This window comes from Chelonoidis abingdonii, chromosome 6 (genome assembly GCF_003597395.2).
Source record: "Chelonoidis abingdonii isolate Lonesome George chromosome 6, CheloAbing_2.0, whole genome shotgun sequence".
In the NCBI taxonomy this organism is placed as follows: domain Eukaryota; kingdom Metazoa; phylum Chordata; order Testudines; family Testudinidae; genus Chelonoidis; species Chelonoidis abingdonii.
The window spans coordinates 102496710-102517847 of NC_133774.1; the positions used below are offsets into that span (position 1 = coordinate 102496710).

Below are 21138 nucleotides of genomic sequence, written 5' to 3' on the forward strand. Positions count from 1 at the left end.
ACTAGTTTGGTTTAAATAGCAAGACACACGTGGAAGAGAAGGTTTGCAGGTCAGTTTGAAATACTGGTAAACTGCCAAATCCATGTGGAGGAAACTTGCACAACTTCTCTATCTGGTTCTGGTCAATGTGATTCATTCCTATTTTCCTGAATCGTAGATTCATCTTTTAGTTCCTCTGCGTATTTGCAGTTGTGAGATAGGATGCTCCTAGTGTCGAGCTGTAAAACTACCTTAAAAAGCCATGTTCATTGAGTGCATGAGTGATCTCACATCAGCTTGTTGTCATCACTATGTGTGTGTGCCTTAATTCTTTCGCTCCCACCACAGACAGTGAACAGAACTCATTTTCATATCCTTAAGCTAGGTCTTCTCTCATTCTAGCTTATTACTTTTCTTGTGGTTAGGTTGTGTAGAGTGGTATAGAGTGTTTCTCAAATGCATCCACCAGGGGCTTTTCTTGAGGCCACAGCCTCTTGGCTGGTGATTGGGCTCGGAGGGGTAAAGCAGTGGCCTCTCTCCCAAGGCCACCAGCAGGGGTTGTTCCCTGCCCCTTTGCAGGGACACAAACGCTGGATGCCCTAGGGTGGTGAGCGGCAGGCTCCAGGCACAGGGCTTAGGTCTCCATCTCCGCGCTGGGGTCCATTGCCGGGTGCGGGGAGCAAGAAGTAAGTAATAGGCTTCAGCCCCTGCTACTTCCTGCAGTCCCCCATCCATTCCCTCTATCGCCCCTGGCCCCGTTGCCTCCCTACCCACTTCCCCATCCAGGACTTACTTGTCCTCTGGTTTGTCGGGGCTGAGTAAGTCTGCTGTGAAAAGTAATATTTGTGTGTTTGTTAATATCACTTTTCACAGCAGACTTAGTAGCTAGCTGGGAGGCTGTACAAAGTGATATTAATATACAAGCATCACTTTTCACAACTTCAGCAGACTTGCTACCCAGCAAGTCTTTAAAAAAAGCAACCAAAAAAGCAAAAGAAACAACAAAAGACAAGAACATGCAGAACACCTTATTTGTGTTTCAATTCTGTCTAGGTCCAGTAAAGAATAGAGACAATTCTGTGTTATTTTTATTATTGAGTTTGAAAAAAAAAAACACCTACATAAATAAATGACAATTATTTGGACATATATGTGTGCATATTCATTTGTTTTTTCCTAAAGTTAATTAAATATTTTAGGAAAAATTGTCAGAGTGACCACTAGCAAGAGTTGGTGGCCATACTCTGAAGCCACCAGAAATGTTGAGAGCCCTGTAGCTTGATCTTGTTCCCTCATGGGGACCGTGACTGAGTCCCGAGCCCTGTAAGGGTTTCGAGAGGTTTGCTTCCTTGCCTGCCTGATGATCATACCAGAGACTAAGGTCTATGTCCAGTGCCTTTTATGTCTTGGTAACTTTGTGTGTAGTTTTGTTGCATCTTCGTTCCCCATACTAGAACGGAGAGTTGCTTGGGGCTCCAGGCTCAGCTGGCTTCTCAATTCCTACAGCCTTCAAGGGGCTAGGTACTGAGCCTCTGCACTGAGGTACTCTTACACAGAGCTCAAGATGCATTGTGCTGCTCCAGCCTGAGCACCACGTTCTGCCTTAGGCCCAAGACAGGTCTTAGGCCTTATATTGGGAATAATCCCTTACTTGGCACCGCCAGCACTGTCTAAATCAAAAGCAATACCACAGACCAAACTGGCAGTGCTAATTAAGTCCTCAGTGGCCTTCGCAAAACACAGAAAGCAGCTATTTCTGTGTGTACTCTTCATTTGGCACCAATGCCCTCAGAACCAATTTCAGAACTATCCTCTGGTGCCGATGCCTTGACATCACAAGTCAATGCAGATATCTGTTAGGGTAAAACAAAGGAGAAGAGGAAACATCTCATCATGAGAGAGGTAAAAACAACAGAAAAAGGAAATGCCAGCCCTTTTCTTCCTTGTACTCTCCAACCCTTGGAGGCCTCTGAGACACAGAAATGGCACCACGGTCACCTTTTCTCCCCAATCCTCCAGAGCCACGCATCGTGGCAACAACCAACTTGGACTTCTCACCAGTTCAGATCCTGATAACACCTTTGAAGTCTCCATGCCTGCCTGAGATCCACCACTGAAGCTACTCACTATTCCACCTCATGCATTTCTGCTGCTTGGCTCTGTTCCTGCATCAGCTTCTCCAAATTTCACCTGAAACCGCTTCAGGGTATCATTCAAAGATGAGTTCTGACTCTGCCTTGAGACCCTGGTCATCTTCTCACCTCAGATCCAGACATCATGGAAAGGGAAGGGCCCTCTTTAGCTTCTCATGTTATCTTATATAAAGAACTCCATGAAAGCCCTCTGGAGACTACAAGGCCAGCTCCAGTGTACTCGCCTAAGCACCTGTACCTCACCCAACACCAATACAGCCTCTCTCGCTGTCACATACTGGCACCAGAACCCTCAGTTCTGTAAGATCTCCCTATATTTAATGAGACTTCTTCTTGAGAACCATAAAAGTTTCCTTTGGAGGAACAGACAGATGACACCTGATCAAAGATCAGATGGCTTCATCGGTTTAACCTCTGACAGAGAAAGTTTCAGGAATGTTTGAGGAGAATGACAAATACTCTTCTGCCGGAAACAGAAGATCCCCTGCTTCTGATACATAATTTTTCAGTGATGAGGCCCTTGAGAACATCCAAGGGCCACTAAGGCTGCTGCCCGCTCCTTGAAATTTACATGTGTTTTTTCCTTGAATTGGATGAGGTCTTCCTACCCAGCATTATGTCTCAAAGTCAGGCTCCTTCACAACACCAAGGGATGCAGTCCCAGAGGCAATATCAGCCATTTCCTAAACCTATTGGTAACTGACTTCTGCAGTATAGGAGCAGTATTCCTCAATGCATGTCTTTGCAACCCTCCACACTGGCTTCTAAACAGCAGTTTTGATAGTGTGAGTTGAAAGCTGCACATGAAGTCACCTAGGTTTAAACAGTTTTCCAAAGAAATATTTTTTCAACAGAAAAAGTTGATTTGTTGGAAACAAAATTTAGAGAGGATTTCAACAGCTCTCTTCATTTGAAAATCATTTTTGGAAAAAAGTTTGTCAGAACATCCCATTTTGACATTTTTATAACAAATGCTCATTTTTTATTCAAAAGGATTTAATCTTGAAATTGTTGTTAATTTACGCTGAAAAGTTATGAAAATTTGAGATTGTCACTTTTCATACTGTTTTGGGATGGGGAAAAATGTGACATCTCTACTTTGCAGGATGGAAAAACTGCCCTACTCTACATATGAACATTCAAGTTCAAGATGCTCACTGTAGGTGACATTATTCCTCTTTGATCACTATGAGCAGAACAAACATACTAATAGCCCTAGGGTGGCCTCCTCAGTACCGATATCCAGATCTCTTATAGCTGCCTTTGTTTCCAGACCGGATGTCTCAAAAGTAAGGGAGGATTCTTCACCCCAACTCAGAGACACTCCACCTCACAGTGTGGAGGACTACCTGCTGTCTGATGTATTACATCTTACTTGGGAAACCAGTACCATCTGCTTTAAAGACCCACTTCATGAAAGCCACCACACCATCAGTCCCTTAGACTAGTTCCCCAAAGATAGATATACAAAGCAGAAACTTAGAGGTCAGTGCAGACTTTTACCAGACACTACTCACTAGATTTACTATCACGGTCTGATGCCCAGTTTGGGGTATGAGGCAGTGCTACAGTTCATATTTATCTTAGAAATCCTTGCTTACTATCCTCCAGATGAGGCACTGCTTGTAAACTCCCACAAGTGGAAGTACACAGAATCCCTTTAAGAAAGAGGAGTTATTTGCCAGTAACTGTTCTTCTTTGGGAGTTCCCTTTGTTAACGCCACACATACACACACAGCCACCACCACTACCTCTACCTTAGAGTTCTATATAACATCAGGACCCTGTGGTTAGAGAGAAGAAACTGAGACGGGTGTATGTGCGCATTCCCCTATATACAGTAGGAGAGAGAGAGAGAGACATCACTTCCACACAAAGTTTCTTGTGTGTCTCCCTAGTAGACACTGCAGCTCTGCAAGGGCATCAGATGCCACAAGTATGAATCCACAGAGGCAATTCCCAAAGAACAACAGTTACTGGTAAATAACCTCTCTCAGACACACAATTAAGTTAACTAGAATTTTGTTTGTTCATTTCTTTTCTAATATCCTCCACTGGAGCTATTTCTCAATACTTGCCGATCTAAAATTAAGTAAAACAGGCTAGATCTTCTTAGCCCATCAGTCTGATCATGTCACCTACTGATTTTAAGCTCTCTCTTCATCTTCTCTATTGCATTAAATTTAAAATACTTAGTCTCACCTTTAAGGGCCTACATAATGGTAGTAACTACTCTTAAATAGTACTTTTTCATCAGTGGATCTAAAAACACTTTACAAAAGAGGCCAGTATGGTGTGACTGTTGCTGGAATGCTATGTCCACAATTCATGAAGGACGTTGAAACATTGGAGAGGGTTCAGAGAAGAGCCATAAGCAGTGATTAAAGGATTAGAAAACTTGCCTTATAGCGATAAACTCAAGGAGCTCAATCTATTTAGGTAAAAAGGGGATGGTTAAGTTACCTATATGGGGAACAAATATTTAATACATGTGTTCTTCATAACAGAACTGTGTAGGGACTGGAAGTTGAAGTTAGCCAAATTCAGACTGGAAAAACGATGTATATTTTTAACAGTGAGAGTAGTTAACTATTGGAACCAGTTACCCAGGATCATGGTAGATTCTTCATCAATGATATTTTTTAAATCAAGACTGGATGTTTTTCAAAAATATAGGCTCTAGGAATTATTTTGGGGAAGTTCTATGGCCTATGTCATACAGGAAGTCAGACTAGATGATTGCAATGGTGCCTTATGGCCTTGGAATTTGAGTGTCTTCAATTTACAGATGGGGAAACTGAGGCACAGAGCTGCACATAATTCCAGTCCTATTTATTTATCAAACCTGGCCTCTTATCAGCCTTGATACACTGTTTGTTTTTCTTCCAGGAGACTTTTATCTTTTTTTTTTTTCTTCATACTCACCGTGATACAGGGAATGCCTTTCCCACTCTGATCTGCCATGCCAATATCCTCTTATTTAAATTCCTTCTGAAAACTAATTTATCCACACTGTGTTCATTGACTTACTAGTATATTTATTTTCCTAATTTTAAATACATTTAAAAAAAACTTAACAGAACCAACATGTTTGTGCCTAAACTGACTAACAATATGATCATATTGCAGCAAGACTCAATTTTGCTGGTTCCACCCTCTGCCAACTCTTTGTCATCATCTTTCTTTTTGTCACCTCTAAAATTTAATTATAATTGTTTAGTGGCAGGGACCATGTCAGTCTCTGTTCTGTGACTTGCCTAGAATGCTTGGATGAATAATAATGTCTCTCCAGAATATATGCAACACAGTGGTAATTATTACTTTTCTAAAATGTTATTGTTCATATATGGCACGCGGACGCAGAAGCCAAAAACTGGACTGTCCAGGTGAAAAACAGACTGGTGGCAACCCTAACTGCAGATTAAGAAATTGGAATCTTAGCCTAGCCTGATGTCTTAGCAGTAGTTCCATGTGTTGTCATGTGGGAGATTGGAGTTTGAAGATTGTAGATTATGAACTTTGCATAATGTTAAGATTTGATTAGGACCAGGTATTAAGTGGTGGCCATCCCAGCCAAATTTTCTACTGCATGGCACACTTTTTACTAAAGGAACTTTTTTTTTCTCAACTCCCACAGTGGATCCTTTCTAAACTGGAAGAAGTGAGAGAAAGTCATCCAAAGTTGTAATCACTGGAGAAGTTCCAAGACACAAGAGAACATGGAATGCACAGTTGTGGCTATTGCATTTTAATTGCTGTTTAACATGTGAAACTGTTTGATTATCAGCCAAAAAAAAAAAGAGAGAGAGAGAGTTTGTAATAGCTTCATTCTGCCTGTGTAATATATAATCATAATGAAATTTTAATTGAGTAATCAGTCAGTTAGGTAAAATAGTCTGGTGATTAAAAAAAAAAATTCTACCAACTTTTGGCTTGCCGGGTTTTTTACTTATGAAATTATAGACACCTAAATCTAAATACCTGATTCCTTACAAATACAGTATAAACATGCAGTTGTCTTATGTCTGATTCTTTCATGTCTGCTACAGAAACTGAGCTCGAGAATAATCTGTGTGATTTTAGATGGAGCACATCTTGAGGTGGTGATCAATACTCAAACTCTAGTTCTCCCATCAGTTTTCACATAGATGTCAGCCACTATGTTATATCGAAATTAAAATGACCTCATCAGAGGTCAGGCAGATTTACTCCGACAGATTGAAGAAAATTCAGAATGACTGCTGACCAGAAATGTCTAACGCAGATATTTAATCTTAGAGGGGCTCTTTATCGATAAATATCATGGAATTATTTCCTTTTTTTATATATAAATGAACAGTTCATGATAAACTTAAAATATAGTAAATTCTTTTATATGCCACTCATATTTAGCAAAAGCTTCAGATCCCCATGACACACACATTGCCATTCATAAAAAAGAACAGGTCAGTTTACCAAAGGAAGTGATAATCTGGGGAGAGGAGAAACAGATAAATCTTTGGCATTATGCTGTGAGTAGTCGGATCTTATTTTAACTATGTGAGTGGAGTTGGAATACTTGCATTATGAAGCATATCCTGAGGTTTTAAGAGTACTGTTCAATGCAAGAGTATTCCTAGGGTTACATAGTATTGCATGCAAAACAAACTAATACATTTTAGAAGACTGCTCAACTAATCAAATTTAATATAAAAATCATGTTCATATTAAAATAATTTAACAAAATTAATTCACATTTGCCTTTTCTCACCTAATGAAACGATTTTTAAAAAAAGTTTAATATCCAATTGGAATAAATGTAAGTGGCAGCTGGACTTCAGTAAAGAAAAGCCTGCTGTGATGTCATATTGGGTAGGGTTTTTTTCAATTTGCTGTTAGGATGTGTGGATAGTAATATATGAGAATGACTTGAAAAATAAAATCTATAGATTAGTGGACAGAAGAGGTGAAGGGAAACTGCATAGTGGTATATGAACATATTGTCTATTCCAGATTTTGAAGACTATGGAAGGTCTGATGCATGTAGTATCTGCTGCCAAGATGTTATTTCCAAACCACTGTTTGGAATGTGCATAGGGAATTTAATCCTCCCGAAAATGCTGGTGCTGTTTGAGCTGTCCAGAACATTGCTTTGTTGTAAAGCTAAAGTAAATGGCTCGCCAAACTACAATTCATTTCATGCATACCAAGTCTTCCCTGCTGTGGTGTTTAACCTTTCAGCTGGTTACAAAATATATTGTAATATTATTGTCATTTCCCCCAGAATATTTTATTCTTTGCTATATTGAATGTAAATTGAATCAAAAGAATATAAATAAGTTCCAAACGATGACGATGATTGTGTGTTACTCCTCTCATGTATATCTTTTGTAGTACAGAAAACATGAAACATGCACCAAGAATATTTATTCAAGTTACCAAAATAATAGTGAATATATTTCCTTGTTTGATTGTTGGTAATATCTTTAGCTGAATACCAGATAATACAAACTTTTCTCAATCCCTGCTTTTTACCACTACTACTTCTAAGCTTATACAATACAACTGGATCAAGAGCCTTATCATGATCCTCTCTTGAATACCATTTCATTCTTTCTTTCTATATTTTCTACAAATCCACTCTTTGAATTTCTGCTTTTGGCCTCTGTCACAACGCATGTCTTGTTTGTACATACTCATTTGTATAGCTTTTTTGTTCTCTTTATTTTGAAATCATTCCTCTCTATTTGGAGCTTTCTTTTTGTTTGATGGATTTGATTGTCACCAACTTTTATTTTCCTGATGTACTCTGCTAATAAAATAATGTTGTACAAATCCTGTCTTCATCCTGATCACCTAATGAGTCCCTAGAGTACTTCAAAATTTTCTCTATTTCAAATGCCCAGTTCTTAAACTAGATCTTCAAAGACTATGTATAGCTGTGCTCAAGCTCCTGTTTTAATGGATTGTAGTTTTTTCCATTCTTTATGCTATATTTCTCTAAATTATAAACTATTTTGATATTTTAAACCAGCAAAGATCCTTACTCAGCTTGAAAGAATCTGGAAAGAGTGTCAATTCCATCATATTCCAGAATTTTGGAAAATGCATTTGTAGACTTCCTCCTGCTTTCCCAGTTTCCAGGATCCTATCTTGCCCTGGTTTTCTCAGGTTCCTCTCTTGACCAACAGACTGCATATTCCCACTATATCATCCTTTCTCCTAGACTCCTATTACTGCACCTGCTACCACTCTTGATTGCATTGCTACACTTCAGCCATTCTGTAGTCAGTGGAAAAGAATATATTAATTTTATTAACAAATTTTATTAAATTTCAGACCTATTTTAATATCTGCATTTTGATTTTGTCTACTGTAGTGTTAAAATAGTAAAATATACTATAAACATTTATTGAAGCATATTATCATCTTCCCTGTATGAACATAAATTTTCTTCTTTTGAGAAAATAGCTAGTTTGATGTCTCAGAAAAAGCATTGTATGTTTTTTAACTTAATTCAAAATAACAGTAATAATCATTGACAAACCAAAACATGGAATTAAGAGCAACAAATTTGATAGTTTTTTTTTAAATAGTAATGTTGTGTCCAAATGACTAAGCCCTATAAAAAGTGGAGTACTGTAGTCATAAAATATGCAAGAGACATTAGTGAAATATATTTATGTCAAAAGATCCAACATCCGTTCTACACAACTACGGTATTGCATACAATTAAGGGCTCTATAAAGTCTTTTCCAGGCCTTAAGGTTAAAAAGTACATTAAAAAATGTGAATATAGCTTGGAATGTTTTCCTCCTAAGTTACATAGTTTAGCGATTTCCATTTTCACTAGTCTTGTGGATTTTGTTACCATGATTGAGGAGAATTGCACCACTTCGTAAGTGTTACCACACAGAACCTTTAGGCTATAAGCAACTAACGCCAAATTATCTGATTGGAAATACAAGCACAACTCTAGTTATCTTCAAAGTGAGTTGTTTGCACCTGAGAGTGGCATGCAGCCCAGAGTTTTAAGTTTTCCTTGATAAAAGGTTGAGATTTATAACTGGATTTTTTTAATTAAAACTATACAATATGTATACAATATACATTCATGATACGTGTAGTCTCTCTCCCTCTAAATGAATCAGGAATCAGATGTGAGATGTAAAAGTTGCCATAAGTCCTGGAAAAAGAACTTTTTGAAACTCTTTTCCTTATTTTCTAATACTTTTATAAAAATAATAGTAGTAGTGTATGGTTCTTTGTAACCTTTCATAAAAAAAAATGTATATTAATTAGTGCTGGTTAGCAGTTCAAAATTTTCTATTTCCACATTTGAGCAGTACTTTGTGGCTCTATCTGGTCTTTGTTTCTCTTACACATGGGCTAAGAGAGTCCGTATATATGAAAATAGTAACTTAAGTGTTGCACTCTGGTCCATCCAAGTTCTTGAGCTTGAACTGTAAACATGCAGTTTTCCTAAGAACTTAGTCTGCTAATGTTAAATGATGATTTTTATAAATACAGTGTTCACATATCTTTGTATGATTGCTAAATCTTGTATAGTTTGCAACCTGCCAATATAATCACACAATGCAAATATTTATGCCTGCTCTACATAAATACATTTATTAAAAATTTTAACTTTAAAACCTGTATGTTTGTTTCTTTGTATGGTGTTAGTTTAGAGGAAACAGTAGTATATTCTCTTTAAACAGCATGGAATGTTTCTCTTTCTTGTTGCTTTGAATTTGAGCTCCAGAAAATGATGATGATTTTTCATTAATTATTGATTGATATCTAATACCATCACCATTGCGCAAAGAAGAGAAAGTGAGTCTGCTGTATTGTATTTTCAGCAAGCAACCAATAAGTCCATAATTAAACATATTTTTCAGTGATAAATTACATTTTTCTAGTTTCTCTCAATGAGTGTTAGTTAACTCTTATTAAAGGTTTGACTTTTCCTATTATCCAGGACAGTTCAGTTCTATAAGAAGATATCCCAGATGTCTCACCCATCTAGCAAACCACTGAAAAATCTGTCCCTGGGGGATCAACAGAATGCAGCGATTCACCATTTTCATTTTCAAACATCTCTGATGGTTTTTGGTAAACAGGGAAGATCCTCTTTTTACTTTACGTCATGTGTTCTCAGCATTTATCTTTGAGGCTATTTTTTTTTAAAAAAAATACTCATCAGGGACCATTCTCTGAAATGCTGCTCTCAAGCTTCTTTCTCTTCTCCTCAGTGCTGGATTTTCTTCTTTGAGTAGATGTAGCTGTGCATTCCACTTAGGTGTCTGCGCACCCAGTGCACCGGAGCTGGAGAAATTTTGCCTATCAGCAGCCAAAGAGGAGCAGTGCTCATGCCTCATGGCTGTAGCCCCTCCTCTGGCTATTTAAGGTGGCAGCACCCCAACCTTCCCTCAGTTCCTTCTTACCCCTCCCGTGTCTGGAGTTAGAGCTCTTTGTGGTCTTAACCTAACAACCTCTCACTAGCGTAGTTTTGTGTTGTTGTATATAGTTAGTACCTTTTAGTGTTAGTTCTATAGTTCAGTTTTCCTTGGTGATGCCCTCACCATGGTTTAAACATTATTTTTCATGTGGAGAAGTGAACCCCAACAGTGGTTCCCATGTGTGGTGCTTGCTTTGTCTCAGCCAGCCCCATGTGAAAGACTGTTGTGCAATCTACAGATTGTTCACAAAACAGACCCAAGTGGCTCCAGACCTTCACGTGAAGCAGCAGCTGCTTTGGTACCAAGGCTCTCATTAGGTCAAAGATTGCCTTTGGGTTCCCAAAGTGCTGCTGTTTCACATTCCAGAGCAGACGCCTCTCCAAAGAAACAAAGGAGCCATTATCTGGCAACTGCGCCAAGGAAAAGTACAGGGACTGTGGTCAGAGCTGGAGGCCTCATTCCATATCAATGCGCTGAAGCTTTGGGCCATATATAATGCCTGTCACACATTTTGCAGCTGTATCAGAGACTCAGTGGTTCACATATTTACTGACTATACCACCACGACGTACTAGGTGAACAAACAAAGGGGGAGCACACACCAGATTGCTTTGTCTAAAGGTGATCAGGCTGTGGCAGTTCTGCATCGAGGAGAACATTACTCTGATAGCCAATCACTTGCCCAGAGTTTGGAATTATCTCGTGGACCATCTCAGCAGGTATTTTTCCCTGAATCAGGAGTGGTCCCTGAAGGCAGAGGTCTTTCTGGTCATCTTCACAACCTGATTATCCCGACAATTGACCTGTTTGCTACAAGGGACATAGTAGATGTGCCTTCAAAACACACAGACGTTACTGATGACTAGTCAATTTTAAGAATGCCAAGGACATCATTTAACACTTGGCTGCCTGTTCACTCTATCATTTATCTATCAAAACAGCCTTCGTTATCGCCATCACACTGGCCAGGAGAGTGAATGAACTTATATCTGATCCACCTTTTCGTAAGGACAAGGTAGGTCTCAGGCCTGATCCCAGTTTCTTATCTAAGGTAGTGTCTGATTTTTCACATTAACCAGACAATTAATTTGCTGTTTTTCCCCCTAAACCACACTCTAATAAGTGGGGAATTTGCTTTATACTTTGCTTTCCAGAAGGGCTCTTCCCTATTTGGATAGAACTAAGAGTTTTTGTAAATTGTCTAGACTGTCTGTATCTTATGCTAATTACCAGATGGGTTGTACAGTCTCTTCCTAAACTATTTGTAGATTAAACTGTGTGTATTGCTGCATGTTACACATTCACAAAAGTTCTTGTATCTGCTGCAACTCAACCACATGAGTTGCAGCTACTTTCTTCATTTGTCTTCAGCAGGTGCTAGTGGCTGAAATTAGCAGGCCTGCAACCTGGGCTTTGGTGGACACCTTCACTGAGCCTTATACTCTGGACTTGGCCTCCAGGGGGGCCACTGGTTTTATCAAGGCAGTGCTTCAGTCTCTATTCAACAAGGACTTTTTTTTTGCCTCCAGGTTAGTTTAGCACTGCTTATCTGTCCCGTAAGTAGGAATATGCAGAGCCACTCGAAGGTTATCCATCTCTGTATAGCTCCTCCCTCAGAACATTGGTGATGCTAAGGGGAGGGGTGCCACAAAGGAATATACAGAACCATCTTGAAGACCTCCTTTTACAGGTAAGCAAACTTCATTTACTGGTAAGTAACCCTTTTTTCCTACGTACATTTATTTCAGGCATGTGTCATCAGTGTTTTACTTTGACCTATTTATTACAATTGTGTTAGTTGATATAGCACAACATAAAGGGCACATATGAAGGAAGTTAAGGCTTACAGCAATAATTACAAATAATTTTGTGGTGTTTCTCACCAACTTCACTGAGTTACTATGATCCCTGTATACTTGTCACACAACAGAATGTTGTAAAGTGTTGTCAGAAACAGTTGTACAAAAATCTTACTGCCGTCCCTGACTGCGGTGTTTCCAGAATTGAACACAGCAGCAAATGAATTGCTGTTACACTTTGAGACATTGTAAGATCACACATGGTTGCAGAAATTAATGAGATGCACTTGGCGTTTGAACATGAGGTCTTTACACAAAAGTCCTATGGCTTCAAGTTATTGGAAGTTGTGCCCAACAGGGCTCTGTGAGCTAAAAAGTTCTTATAACTGAGTGTCCCAAGCTTCCATAAATCAGATTATTTCTAAAAACCAGATTGTTCTAGTAATATTGGATGACACGTTCAGAGCTGTAGTGCACACTTCATGCTGTTCAACAAGATTGACACTTGGCCATTGTTAAACTACAGGCTGGAGTACAACATTCTCTCCCCTTCTGATAAATTGAAAAAGTTAATGGAGAGGACACTTAGGAACTGGGCTGAGATGAGGAGCTGATTGTCTCCAGAGTCTGTACACCATAATGGGACAAAGGGAAAGAGGCAAATCAGAGGATACTCTTAGTATGTTGCAATTTTCTCTAACCTAATTCACCAATATTGAAGGATAAATCTTCTTTAAGAAAAAATTCCTTTTTTGGAAAAAAATATACAGAATTAAACTTCAGTTTTCAATGCGATAGTTGTAGGTGAAAAATGCAAATAGGGTTTGTTGCTAAGAAGAGAGTTATATATTTGTGACTGCTTCAAATGCAAAGTCTAGTTCTTCTTCAAGTGATTGCTCATATCCATTCCAGTAGGTGTGCGCGCTGTGCATGCACATTCGTCGGAAGACTTTTACCCTAGCAACTCCAGCGGGCCGGCAGGTCGCCCCCTAGAGTGGCGCCGTCATGGCGTGTAATATATACCCCTGCCGGCCCGCCCGCTTCTGAGTTCCTTCTTACCGCCGTGTCGGTCGTTGGAACTGTGGAGCGCGGCATAGCTGTCCTCCATGTCCCTAGCTTCTCTTCGTTCATCGTTCTAGTTCTAGTTTTAGTTTTAATTATAGTTTACGTAGTATAGTATAGTTGTAGTTTATAGTTCTAGTGTATATAGTTAGCGGGTTCGGGGCGCTAGCCCTCTCCCGCGCCCGGCGCCGGGCTCATGCCTGGTTTGCCGGGGTTCAAACCGTGCTCGGCCTGTAAAAAGCCGATGCCCACCAGCGATCCCCACGACGCCTGCTTGAAGTGCTGGGGGAATCAGGCACATATCGCAACGAAGCTGCATTTGCAAGGCCTTCAGACGAGACCAGGAAGGAGCAAGACCTGACCTCAAGCACGCTCCTGGGGAGCGGCACTACACCTAGCGTCCTATCCCACAGGTCCACCCCGTTCGGGGGTGCCGCTCGGCCCGCCAGATCTCTCCGGCGCGCGAAAACATACACCGGCACCTTCACACGCCTTCTCCGGCACCGGCCTCACAGGAAGAGGCGCTCGACGTCCTAACCGGCTAAACAGCCGCCCGAAAGAGCCACCCGACGCCGCCGTGTTGGCCCGTAGACGCCAGGGACTTCGTCAACTCTGGGCCCGGCGGGTCCGTCGAGTTCCGTCCCTCGACCAGCTCCCCGCCAAGATCTTGGGGTAGAGCCTATGGTCCCCGCACGTAGCCTGAACCACCTTCCATCGGCGCACGGCACCGTCATCGGCCTTAAATAGGAGCCCTGTGCTGCCCCAACCCGCCTGGCACCAGGCGGTGCGGGTTCTACAAATCAAGAGCAAGTCTACGATGCAGCACCTCCTGGACTCTCGGCTCGCACGGTCAAGATCTCGGACCGCATCTCGTCCCGAGGGAGGTCTCACTGCGCGCCGCTCGCAGTCCCGCACGCTCTCTCCACGACGGCACGGACCGAAACTCGTGGCCGCAGGTCTCTTCCAGCGCCGATGCACCCGATACTCCCGCACCGTTCGGCTCCAGCCACCCGTTACCGGCACCGGACTCCGAGGATCGTCCAGGCCATCGACGGTCCAATCCGGTCGACCTCCGCCGCACCGAGCTGGCTGGTAGGCTTCCCTCGTCTCAACGCGCGCCCGATATGGCTCACACGCACCGATCATCCGGCAAGCCGAGGAGGCTCTCGCACGTCTGCCAACGCGGACCCGTACCAACTCCCGCTGCGCTCACCATGGCCTCGTCCGCCAAGGCTCTGTCTCTTTGCGGCGCAAGACAGTTGTTACCAGAAGCTGAAAGACGCCTCCTCCTATCTTCCGAGGGTCAGCCAGCGAAGCAGGGTCCACAGCAAGCTGGCGGCTTCTGGACCCCCTGGGCTTATGCATCAAGCCCAGGCCTCAGCAAATTCTACGATCGCTGTCTCAGATGTCACAGCTCCGGAGGCTAACTTTCTTCACGCCCTCCTCCATCCTACGGAAAGCGGTCGTACCCATCCTCCGAGCGAGCTCACCAACAAGAGCAGAACGCGTGCTCCAGTCAGGAGCCGCACCAGACCGCTTCCTGCCGGTCTCTCCCGTCGTCTCACCCGGACCCAGATGAGGGCGCGTGGTGGGGACGTCCACACTCAGTCCCACTCACGACCTCAGGTTGCACAGGATCTCTCAGGCGCGTGGGCAATTAACATCCAGAGCGGGAGGTCTCTGAGCATCGCACGGACCCGCGCTTGTAGCTATCACTCTCGGCGGACTGCGCACTTGTGTCGCCCTGCCTCATAAGACATACCAAGCAATAACACTAACATCTGGCAGTCACCGGCTTCTTGTCCCCCGCTGCTGGTGGTGTGGAGCGTAACATACACTGGTCCATTTCGAAGGGATATGAGTACTTATATGTCCACCGCCCATGTTCTCTCGCTTCAATCCTGTGAACGAAGCGAATGCCCAGGACCAACCAGCTCCCACTCCCAAGTCTACGGAAGGCGAGCGTATGGACCTGCTCTGGGCCCGCAAAGCTCTGTCCGCAGCCGCAGCCCTGCGCTGTGGGTCTTCCACCAGCAAGCCTGCCAGCCGCTAACGACTCATACAACACCTGGGGCGACTGATAAGTGAAGGAGCCTCCTCCCACAAGACGCTCGTCAGGAGTTCGCCGCTCTTTGACGGGCAAAAAAGGTCGATGACAGGCGGCTTTGGAACGCAAGCAGATCGGCCGCCCAGAACTCGGCCTTCGAGTCACAGCGCCACATCTCATGGCTTCAGATCTCTGGCCTTCCTCCGGAAACTCAATATACCATCCAGACCTTCCGTTCTTGACTGGGCCAGGGCCTGTTTTCGGAACAAGACTGACCTCGGTGCTGCAAGCTAGATATAGCGTCATTATCGTGCCCTAGGGCAACTGCATCAACCGCGGTAACCCAGCATAGACCATCTCAGGCCTCAGCGCAGCAGCACAGGCCTAACCCCAACCCAGGCAAAGAGGACTTGCCCAGGCGGCGAAATAGAACCGGCAGGCTCAGACAATCGGGTAACCGGGCCAGACGGCCAGGTCCTCAGCCTCCTGGGCCGAAGCCCTGCGTTTTAAAGGTTGTGCCCGAGGGCGCGTACCGTTCCTTCACGGATCATCCCTCCCTCTCCAATGCCAGTCTTTTCCCGTTCTTCTCCGCCATGGGCCAGCTACTTCGACCACTGGTCTCCGCATGCTCGCGGTTTGGATACACCTAAGTTGCCTTCATCCCACACCCCCGCATCTCCGCCCGCCCTCCCTCTGCCCTCTTCAGGAACCCCTTCCCACGAGCAGATTCTCCTCCAGGAGGTGCGAACACTCCCGACAAAGGGGTATAGAGGAGGTTCCAGAGAACGAGAAGGAGCATTACTTCTGATCCCCAAAGGCTAAAGGGAGGTCCCAAACCCATCCTCGGACCTACGAGAGCTCAACAAAATACCTGGTCCAAGTAAGTTCAGCATGGCCTGGGGACCATATTCCATCCCCTGGATCCTGGAGACTGGTACCCGCCCTCAACATGCAGGACGCATATTTCCATATAGCCATCTTCCCCGCCGCCATCGGAAGTTTCCTTCAGCTTCGTTGTGGAGGCCGGCAACTATCAATTCACCGGTCCTCTCATTCGCCTCGTCGACGGCCCAGAGTGTTTACGCAAATGCATGGCTTGTATCGTCGCCTGTCTTCGTCGCAGTCGTGTGCATGTGTTCCCATACACCTCACGACGACTGGCTTATCCGGGGACCCCAGAGAGCGAGTCCTCTCCCGCACCTCCGCATGGTCAGCCGCCCTTTTCCTCGAGTCTAGGCCTGATGCTCAACGCAAGAAAGTCACTCTATCCCCTACATCAGAGGATAGAGTGTTTCATCGCGCTGTTCTAGAACTCCACCATAGCAGGGCCGTTCTTCCCTTGTTGCGGTTCAGGCTTTGACAAGCCATCATCCACAGGCAGCAACCTCTAACCTCCACACATACTTGCCTGACACTGTGGCACATGGCGGCACTGCACGTCGTTAAACGGCGAGCTCGACTACCGCCTCCGGCCCTCAGTCCTGGTCATCCCTCAGCTCCGTCCGCCAGGCGTCCGTTAGATACAGTAATGCACAACTTCCCTCAGACGTTCCTCTCTCTCTCCAGTGGTGGCTGGATAGTCCATCGTGTGTGCAGGGCTCTCTGTTCCATCCGCCCCAACCCTCGCGCTGTCCCTAAACGCGGTACGCATCGGCACTTGAGGATGGGGCTACCTAGGTACCCTGCGGACCAGGGTCGCTGGGTCTCCTCCGAACTCGCCTCCAGTATAAACGTGCGAGAATTGAGGCGGTCCCGCCTTGCCTTGTCAAAGGTTCCATCGGCAAGATCCAGGGTCGTAGTGTTTTCGGTTTTTATCGACAACCACAAACGGCGGTTATTATGAGAACAGCAGGGCGGAAACGAGATCTCCTCTTCTTTGTCGGGAGGCCATGACCATTGTGGGACTTTTGCAATAGCCCATCTGCTTCACCTAGTCGCTTCCTTTTCCCCCGGGACTCGGAATACGCCTGGCGGATCGTCTCAGCCGGTCTTCTTGCTCCCACGAGTGGCCTTCCGAGCCCGGAGCGTCGCCCTTGCGCTCTTCGAAGTGGGGGCAATCCCCATTATGGACTCTTGCATCCCGCAGGAACAGGAGTGCCCCGTTGTTTGCTCTTCCTAATCGAGCCGGTCGGTCGCCTTGCGTGGCAGCACACTCTTCTCGATACTCTGTGGTGAGTGCACCTTCTTCTATGCGTTCCCGCTCTTCCGTGCCGATTCCAAGGTCCTTCCTGAAGGTGCGCAGGGACCAGCGCCTGCTTGATCCTTTGATCGCTCCGGCATAGGCCCACGGCAGCATTGGTTCTCCTGCTGCTTGGACCTGTCAAGTAGCAGAACCCTGTTGCCCTGCATCTTTACCTGGATCTGATCACGCAAGACCACGGCCGCTTTGTCACCCGGACCTCAGTCGACTGCACCTCTCAGGATTTGTTGTGTGTGGCTCCTGCGTGGCTGACTAGGTCCGAGTTGCATTGGTACTTTCCCCAGTGAGGCAGGTCTCTGGGTAAGTAGGGAAAGCTGGTTCTACAGGAGAGCAACATATGTAGCCAATGACGAACGTTTTACGTGGCTGGGCACGGAGAGGCCGCTCACCCACTGATGTTCCATTCCCAATCTCCTCGATTTACCTGGTCGCTCAAGCAGCAGGCTGGCGGTATCTCTCTCCGGGTTCACTTTAGCGCGTATCCACCGACTCATTCCACCGGGAGCGAGACGGCCGGCTTCTGTCTGTCTCACACCAATGGTGCTAAGATTCCTGTAAAGGCTGTGAGCGCTTTACCCCCAGGTCCGCAACCAGCCCCCTCTTGGGATCTCAACCTGGTATGGTCCCATCTTACGTCCCCCCCGTTTGAGCCGCTAGCTAACATGTTCCCTCCTCTACTGTCCGCTGGAAACAGCATTCCTGGTGTCAAACTCTGCTAGGCCGTTGGTCAGAGCTGCGCGCCTCGTGGTGGAGCCCCCGTATATGGTGTTCCATCGGGACAAAGTACAACTGAGGCCGGCACCCCACCTTTCTCCCCAAATAGTTGTCTCGGCCTTTCATGTCAACCAGGACATATTCCTACCCGTATCTTCCCGAAACCTCATTCGTCTGGCAGGGAGGCAGCAGTTACACTCCTTAGACTGCGTCGGGCGCGCCTTTTATATAGAACGGACAAACCGTTCCGTAGATCCGCCCAGCTTTTTGTCGCTGTAGAGCTGAGCGAGTTAAGGGGTGCCAGTCTCCTCGCAGACGATCTCCTCCGGTGGTGACATCCCTGTATATGGGACATGTTACGACCTGGCCCATTCCCATTCGGGCCATGTAACTGCGCACTCTACGAGCCCAAGCATCATCGACGAGCGTCCTTGCGCGAGTACCTGTCTCAAAATCTGCAGGGCAGCGACCTGGTCCTCCGTGCACCACCTTTGCTTCCCATTATGCCCTGAGTCCAGCAGTCCAGGGATGACGCAGCCTTTCAGCTCTGCCGTGTTGCGGGCACTGTGACCTCTCACTCCGACCCCACCGCCTAGGTATAGCTTGGGAACACCTACTGGAATGGATTGAGCACAACTCACTCGAAGAAGAAAACATGGTTGCTCAGCTTTTGTAACTGTTGTTCTTCGAGATGTGTTGCTCATATCCATTCCACACCCGCCCTCCTTCCCCACTGTCGGAGTAGCCGGCAAGAAGGAACTGAGGAGCGGGTGGGCTGGCAAGGGGTATATATTACCCGCCATGACGGCGCCACTCTAGGGGGCGACCTGCCGGCCCGCTGGAGTTGCTAGGGTAAAAGTCTTCCGACGAACGTGCACGCAGCGCGCGCACACCTACTGGAATGGATATGAGCAACACATCTCAAAGAACAACAGTTACAAAGGTGAGCAACCGTGTTTTCTGACAGTCTACTGCTTTGTTTCATTTTTTGGCACTACATTTTTCATGTATAGGACAATTGTCCAAATAAACAAATAAAAATTTTACAAAAGATGGTTAAATATATTTATATGTACCTTCATCCTCTCTCAAAGCCACATTTTCTACATAGTGGTTACATGAGTCAAATGGTTTGGTATTTAATGTTATGTTGGCATTTCAGTATTTGAATTAATTAGCTAAAACTCACTAACACCTCTTGCCACTTAAGCATGTTACACATTTAAAAATCTGTTGTTAATATTGCACAATTTGGTAGGTGTTAATTTTTTAAATGCAGAGCCTGAGATTTGTTGGGACCAGTAGAAGTACTGATGGAGGTCATCCAGCAGCCTGATTTATGCTGATGGCCTAAGAGGTACACGGGCAGAGTTTGGGACAGAGGCCTGGCTTTGTGGCACAAGCCATTAAAGAGCAGCACGTGGATATTAGGGATAGCTAATAGTGGTAGTTGGTCTGTGAACTTCATGCTCAGGACTCTGCTTTCTTTGATTGTGAGAGGCTTTGTGCGATACAAGAAGCCATAAAAGTGCTAAATAGCTAAAACACTAGCGCTGCTGGGACAGCATTTTATATATATATATATATGTGTGTGTGTATTGGTGAAGTTTTGACGATTATTTTCTAGGATTCTCTCATTAAATATGGGCAAATAATCCAAAATCTGTATCAAACATGTTCTATTCAAATTTTTGGGACAAAGGGAGAAGTTGCAGATTTGCCAAACTTCCTCATTTGGAGCATTGGCCACATTTGACGTTTTTGCCAGTAGGAATCTGTCTAAAAATACTCAAGGTGAATTTTGGTTAATCCAGATAAATAGTGATCTAAAAGTTTTGTATCCTCTTTTACTGGAAAGTGAACAAGATACAGGCAAATCCTGGCCGGGCACTACTCCGTAAAATAGAAAGTCTGCATTCCTTTCCTTGCTGGTTCACCTGGACTATTTTGACTTACTTAGCATTACTGGAAAGCAAATGCTATTTTTGACAAAAGTTATGTCAAGGAGATAGAGAATAGCTTGTGCAAAGAATCCTGTAACAATTACAGTCACTAAACTTGGTATGCAGAATTGTAGCTCTTGGCTAGCAGCAGCTTTATAGCTGCCTTCCCACTTCTTGTGATGGCTTGTAGCGTATGTGAGATAGGAAAACAATTCCTGTAGAATTTATAGATTTTAAAGCCAGAAGGGATCACTGTGATCATCTAGTATTCCTGCAGCTAGCTTATAACTTCTGGTTGAGCTAGAGCATCTTTTTTGGAAAGACATCCAATCTTGAATTAAAAATTTAAGTGATCTACTACATCCCTAGGTAAGTTGTATGAACTGGACTAGGTTTTCTTAGTCTGTAGGTGGCTGGCCCATGGATTGATTGCTTTCTTCCAGGGCTTTGGCATTCTATGTGTTTTCTCCCATTGTGTATCGCTAGATGAAGCTGTAAACAGGCTGAAGGATTAGTGGTGATTCTTTCAAATCTTGGGAACAGTAGTAATGTGATGCCCTAGTAAGAGCATATTTTGTTGGTCTAACAAACAATTGGGAGTCCACATTTTTGCTTTCAGCTCCTCAAGGTTGTGAATTAGTGAGATCTGGTTTATGGTGAACATACATGCTCTTTGTGGTCAACTGGGATGCAGTTTAACAAAGAAAAGGTTTCTGTAGCCGTTAAAATTCACGTTGTTAGTGATAGTTGGAAGCAAATGGCATTGGTATGTATGCTTCATGGCAAGAGATTTCATGTGT

General features: G+C 44.3%; 1 protein-coding gene across 3 annotated transcripts in view; it reads left to right on the forward strand.

Annotated features, from left to right (window-relative positions):
• VPS13A (vacuolar protein sorting 13 homolog A) overlaps positions 1-5932 on the forward strand; it is a 339425-nt gene extending 333493 nt beyond the window's left edge. For all 3 annotated transcript variants that reach the window (XM_032790455.2, XM_075067294.1, XM_075067295.1), the window contains one exon: positions 5770-5932. In XM_032790455.2, the coding sequence (XP_032646346.1) occupies positions 5770-5820 (51 nt within the window). In that variant the 3' untranslated portion in view covers positions 5821-5932. The remainder of the gene's footprint in view (positions 1-5769) is intronic.
• Positions 5933-21138: the final 15206 nt, after the last annotated feature.